Here is a 6,502-nt window from a genome sequence, read left to right as displayed (position 1 = left end):
AAGCCAAAAATAGTAATACACGGTTAATACAAAAATATAAATATGGAATTCCCATAAACTAACAAACCAGATTCCCATAATTTTCGATCAAGAAAAAGATTTCGCCCACTGCCAATCAAGAAATTTTTTGTCCGCGTACAGCAATTCATCGACCATTTTTTCCGATCACAGCTTCATATTCTCTATTGTTTCCGATCAAGAATTGGTGGCTGCTACTCTCATCATCGTCTCCTCTTGGTAAATATCGCGACAGTAACATCATCTTTCTCCAGTCATCAACATTCAATTCAATTTCAGATCTTCTTCTTCTTCTTCTCCGGCAGTTCTTCTTCTCTGGCAGATCTTCTTCTTCTTCTTCTCCAATAAACAGATCTTCTTCAACGATTACATCCCCTGCTTTTTCGTTCGTTCACATCAGCAAAAGCAGAAAACCATCAATTTCTCTGATTTCTCAAACAGGTAAGTAAATCTTTTTTCAAATATACGACATGCAAAATATTTACACAAATAATCTGCAAATTACTTCCTGATAAAATTCTTAACTCAAACTACTTGTTTCAAAACTTTTTTAATTACACACATGAAACCAGTTACATCACAAAAAAGTTCCACATTACATAATTCAAATATTACAAAATAATATAAAAATAACAAAATAAATACAGTAACCAGTTACATACGAAAAATAATAATAATAACATTCTGCATAATAAATTACCATAAAAATGTAAAAATAGAAACTGATTTACGTTTATGAAACCAGTTACACAATATAATTTTAACTTTGCATATTTGAAAAATAAAAAAATAAAACAACACATTCACTAAAGTAACCAGTTACACACACAAAAACAGAATTTAAATGCAACATAAATAATTATGGAACATGGAAAATAGTTCTCGATTCACTAAAAGAAACCAGTTACTAAAATAATTTCAACATTAATAATATTCATTCACTAACATAACCAGATACATTTTAAACATCACTAAAAATTATGTTGTACTATATTGCAGATATGGAGACCATAATGACATTGATTCGTTTTGGAGGTGTATGGACAGATATATATCAGTATGATGACTACACCATGACTGGACTGATAATACCAACAAATTGTTCTCTAAACAATTTGGTTCATTTAGTGAAAACTGAGATAAAATGCAATATTCAAAATATTGAGGTGATTTCCCAGTTATCAACAGGTATGCCACCAATGAAATTACTCACTGACAATTCAGTTCTATTCTACATTGAGCTGAAAAAGAAGCAAAGTGAAGTAACTGAGCTACCACTATGCATCACCACTGTTGATCAAACAATAGCTGAAACTGTTCAACACACTACATATGAAGAAGAAACACAAAAACAGAACACAGATTTAGAAAAGCTAGTTCTTCAACTAAACAACGAGCAATCAGCTACAGAATTACAATATAACGAAGAAACCTACACAAGAAATAACCAGGTACAAACCTTCCCAAATATTACAGACATAGCTGATGATGTAGCCGAATTTATCATAGAGAGAACAGAAGAAAACAAAAGAAAAAGAAAAGAAGAAACAGAAATTATAACTGATCATAAAATTTTCAAAGTTGAAGAAGGCCAGATTTATAAGGACAAAAAGCTATTGAAATCTGCTCTATGTTATTATGCTATGATCCACAACTTCCAATTCAAGACAAAAAGATCTGAACCAAGAGAGTACCTGGTAACCTGTGTGGATGACAATTGTAACTGGTTACTTAGAGCTTCAAAGTTCAGGAAAACAGAAACATTTAAAATCAGAAAGTATGTAAAAACTCACACCTGCTCCTTGGATATCATTATGGAAGACCACAGGCAGGCTAATTGCAATGTCATTGGGGAACTAATAAAATCAAAATACATGTCAATAAAGAGAGTACACACACCACATGACATAATCAACGACATGCTAGATGATTTTGGTGTTTCAATGGGGTACCAAAAAGTCTGGAGAGCAAGAGAAAAAGCTTTAGAATTGGAAAGGAGAAACCAAGATGATTCATACCAAAAACTTCCCATCTACCTTCACATGCTAAAAGTCTCGAACCCAGGTACAATTACACACCTGGTTACAGACAATACATATCACTTCAAATATATGTACCTAGCATTTGCAAATTCCATCAAAGGATGGAAACACTGTAGGCCAGTCATTGTCATAGATGGAACTTACTTGAAGACATCATTTGGGGGAACTTTATTCACTGCTTCAACAATGGATGCTAACAACAACATATTCCCATTAGCCTTTGGAATAGGAGACTTTGAAAATGATTCCTCTTGGTTATGGTTTTTCACAAAGCTAAAGGAGACATATGGAGAAAGAGAAGGTATTGTTTTCTTCTTTATATTCTTATTGAAACAAACTAAACTCATAAAATTATCAGTTTAATAATAATCCAGCAATAAAATAGTGAAAACAGTGTAAAAAAAAATAACAGTCATATAAATTAACGAAACCAGTTACTCAGTTAAGACAGAATAACCAGTTACTCCATTGTGATTTTGCAAACAGGTATGGCAATCATTTCAGACAGGCATAAAAGCATAGAAAATGCTATAGACGATGTATACCCAAAAGCTTTCCATGGAGCATGCATATTCCACCTATTAAACAACATCAAAGTCAATTTTGGTGTCCATGGGGAGGACCTAAACCTAAACGTTGTCAAAGCAGCAAAGTCATACAGGGTACAATCATTTGAGCACTACATGCATGAAATAGAAAAGATTGACACACGCATAAGACCGTATTTACAAAAAATTGGATATTCAACTTGGTCTAGATGCCATGCTCCAACAAGAAGATATACAACGATGACATCAAATATAGCTGAATCAATAAATGCTGCATTGAAAGCTGCAAGAACGCTGTCAATCACTACAATGATGGAGGGCCTTCGAAGTTTAGTTCAAAAATGGGTATGAAAAAATGGTAACGAAGCAAACGGAACATTCACACAAGTAACAACAGATACTGAAACTGTGCTTAGAGAAAACTTTATTCGTGCCATTAAATTTCAGGTACCTGACATATATTGAGCAGTGAATATTATTTACCAAAACTTTTAGTAACCAGTTACTCAAAAATATCACAGTATCCAGTTTCTAACACGTATTCCTCTACTAAAATAAACAGGTCTTCCCAGTAAACACTATACTGTACCAAGTTGTGGTTGAACAGAAAGGAAATTTTTTGGTCAACCTAATGGAGAAAACATGTGAATGCAAAAGGTTCCAACAAGACAAAATACCGTGTGCACATGCAATAGCAGTATTCGCCAAAACACGGCTGAAAACATATGATTATGTTGCTGATTACTACAAAACTACAACTATGAAAGCAACATATGACTCAACTGTTCATCCATTGCCAAATGAAAGCGAATGGACACTGCCAGAGACTTTAAACAAAATTTTCCTACCACCAAAATCAAGAAAACCACCAGGCCACCCTAGAAGGAAAAGAATCAGATCTAGAGGAGAACCAAAGGTGCAAATAAAATGTGGAAGATGCGCGCAGCCAGGACATAATAGAAAAACATGCAGGAATGAACCAATCTGAAAGCAGCAAACCCAACAAAGTCAAAGAAAATAGACAAATAATTTTCTAAAGAATAGATATACTACAATTTCAATATTTTCATTTGATGTAATAAAATTGTATCCTAATGTTTTCTACTTCAATAAAAGTACAAACTTTTTAAACATTTTCATTTTAAAAACTTGATACTCAACTTCATGGTTCCAAACACAAAGATATTCAAAATCTGAAGACTCAAGTACCTGGTTACAACACATATTATAGAAAGAAAAAAAACAGATACTAGAAGTAAATTTAACAAACGACTACATATACATGTCATCAACGATTTAAAAACCTAATTATATAACCACAAATCTTTCACAAAAAACAAAAAAACATAAATATTATAAACTTGATACTCAACTTCTAGGTTCCAACACAAGATATTCAAAATCTAAAGATTCAAGTACCTGGTTACAACACATAAAATAGAAAGAAAAAAAAAAGAAGATACTATAAGTAAATTTAACAAACGACTATATATTAATGAAACCAACTACTTAAAAAACCTAGTTATATAATCACAAATCGTTCACACAAAAAAAAAAGAAACATAAATAAATCAAAAAATAATTAAAAAAGAAATAAAAGCTAAAGAAACAGTAACCAGTTACCTGAAACATATAGCTTTTACTATCTAACACAGAAGAAACCGGTTACACCATCTTCATACAATAATAATCGAAACCTATATGGAAAAAAAAACATGTACATAACAATATCTTCACACTTAAAAAAAAAATCACCAACTCTATTGAAAACAAAAACATACACATAAAAATAAAATACATTAAAAAAAACTTTATATTAAGCCAAAAGTTGAAACCAATTCTTTACATTGACCAAAAAAAAAAAAAACCATACATAAGTCCAGTACTAAAACAGTATCCAGTTACAAACCACAACTTCACTATTAAACAAAGAAAAAAAAAGACATGGTCGTTAATACAGCTAAAAAAAAAACTCCAACATCTCTACTTATAATTCCTCCTCCTCTTTGATTTCTTTGATGGAGCATCATCTTCTGTCTTGTACCCACCAATCTGCTTCTTTTTTGCATGACTATACAAGTTAATGGCAAGATAATCACGATAGGTAGCAATTTTGGCAGCCATGTTCTTCGGGATGTCATCAATCTTCCCATGAATAAACAAATCAGCATACTTGATAACAAATACTCCACAATCACTGCAAAAAAAAAAACACAAAAAACAGCATATGAAATTATTTAAAAACAAACAAAATAGAAAAATAAACAACAATATACAAAAACCAGTTACTTACTTATCCTCTTGAAACGGCAAGTCTTTGGCAAATTTAAAATCAATTGGATCCTTCTTCCCAACAGAATATGGACCAACATTCAAGTCTAAATCTTTCCTAGAACAATAAAAATCAAGAAAATCTAGAAAATATGGTAAAACAACAGAATAAGCCTTCACATATGGCAAAGCAATACTCTCATTCTTCTTCCCCGTCAAAGAATTGTAGACAGTTAACATCCTACTCTTAATGGAAAAGTGAATAAAAACCCAATGCAACTGAACCTTCACATGCACAGGAAAAAGAACATGATCCACATCCACCCAAGGAGTGTTACAAAACAAATATTCACCAATAATGTAATCTGAAATGAGGTTATCAAAACGAATGTTGCTTGAATCACATTTGGCTGCCACAAAGTTATCATACAAACTCTTGATAGTTGCATCAAACCAAGAGTCTGTAGTTGTAACCCTCTTGTTCAAACCATCAATCAACTTAATCTTCTTCCTCAAGTAATAAAAACATACATTGATATGCTACAAAAAATAAATAAACATACAAAAGTTAGGAACCTGGATACTAGCCAATATATAATAAAAAAAAACAAGTTACACACAATGCTACAAGAACCTGGTTACTACCCATAAATAATAAAAACAATTTACACACAGTACTAAAAGGAACATGGTTACTTGTCTTAACCATGATCAACAAAAAAAAACAAAATATCTAAACAAACAAATACTAATTAATAAACATTATACCAAGAACCTGGATACTAGCCAATATATAATAAATAAAACAAGTTACACACAATGCTACAAGAACCTGGTTACTACCCATAAATAATAAAAACAATTTACACACAGTACTAAAAGGAACATGGTTACTTGTCTTAACCATGATCAACAAAAAAAACAAAACATCTAAACAAACAAATACTAATTAATAAACATTATACCAAGAACCTAGATACTAGCCAATATATAATAAAAAAAACAAGTTAAACACAATGCTACAAGAACCTGGTTACTACCCATAAATAATAAAAATAATTTACACACAGTACTAAAAGGAACCTGGTTACTTGTCTTAAACATGATCAACAAAAAAAAAAACATCTAAACAAACAAATACTAATTAATAAACATTATACCAAGAACCTGGTTACTTACAGTGTCCATAAGGTCCTCCCCACAAGTTTGAAGCTTGTAAAACCACATCTTCTCAGAAAATTTTAACAAAAGAATAATCCATTGGTGGATTGATAATGTTATTGACATCAGAAAATTTCTTCTTCCTTCAAAACAAAAATATATATATATTAACAAACAATTAAATATCAAGAATAATAATATTAAACAAAATATAAAAAAACATACTTATTCTTAAAATTCATTTTATCCTCAATCCAAGAAATATAATCCAGGCATTCATTCTTTGAAACATTCTGCCCAATTTCATCTTCAAATGGAAGCAATCCTCTAACAATCACCACTTCCTCTCCCTTCCTCTTCACAGTTTCTTTTACTTCAGAAGAACCAAACCCAGTAACAAAAGGAGATTTGACATGAGTACTAGGTTTAGGCTCCCTCTTTTCAATAGCAACAGGAACTTCA

The 6,502-nt window shown here is 31.5% G+C and overlaps 1 protein-coding gene across 1 annotated transcript; it reads left to right on the top strand.

Moving 5' to 3' along the window:
* The first annotated feature begins 1,019 nt into the window (after positions 1-1,019).
* Positions 1,020-3,596, top strand: LOC133832255 (uncharacterized). Its single transcript, XM_062262625.1, has 3 exons — positions 1,020-2,361; positions 2,547-2,953; positions 3,171-3,596. Exons 1-3 carry the CDS (start codon positions 1,020-1,022, stop codon positions 3,594-3,596), a joined length of 2,175 nt encoding a protein of 724 aa, XP_062118609.1.
* The last annotated feature ends 2,906 nt before the right edge of the window (positions 3,597-6,502 follow it).

Source organism: Humulus lupulus, chromosome 4 (assembly GCF_963169125.1).
Source record: "Humulus lupulus chromosome 4, drHumLupu1.1, whole genome shotgun sequence".
Classification (NCBI taxonomy): Eukaryota; Viridiplantae; Streptophyta; class Magnoliopsida; order Rosales; family Cannabaceae; genus Humulus; species Humulus lupulus.
The sequence above is the reverse complement of the archived record's forward strand: the minus strand, read 5'-3'. Positions and strand labels throughout refer to the sequence as shown.

Bases quoted from the DNA above. Each gene is read 5' to 3' on its own strand.
- LOC133832255 (XM_062262625.1), top strand. From the start codon at position 1,020: ATGGAGACCATAATGACATTGATTCGTTTTGGAGGTGTATGGACAGAT. The intron at 2,362-2,546 runs GTATTGTTTTCT...TTTTGCAAACAG, and splicing joins GACATATGGAGAAAGAGAAG to GTATGGCAATCATTTCAGAC. The intron at 2,954-3,170 runs GTATGAAAAAAT...TAAAATAAACAG, and splicing joins GAAGTTTAGTTCAAAAATGG to GTCTTCCCAGTAAACACTAT.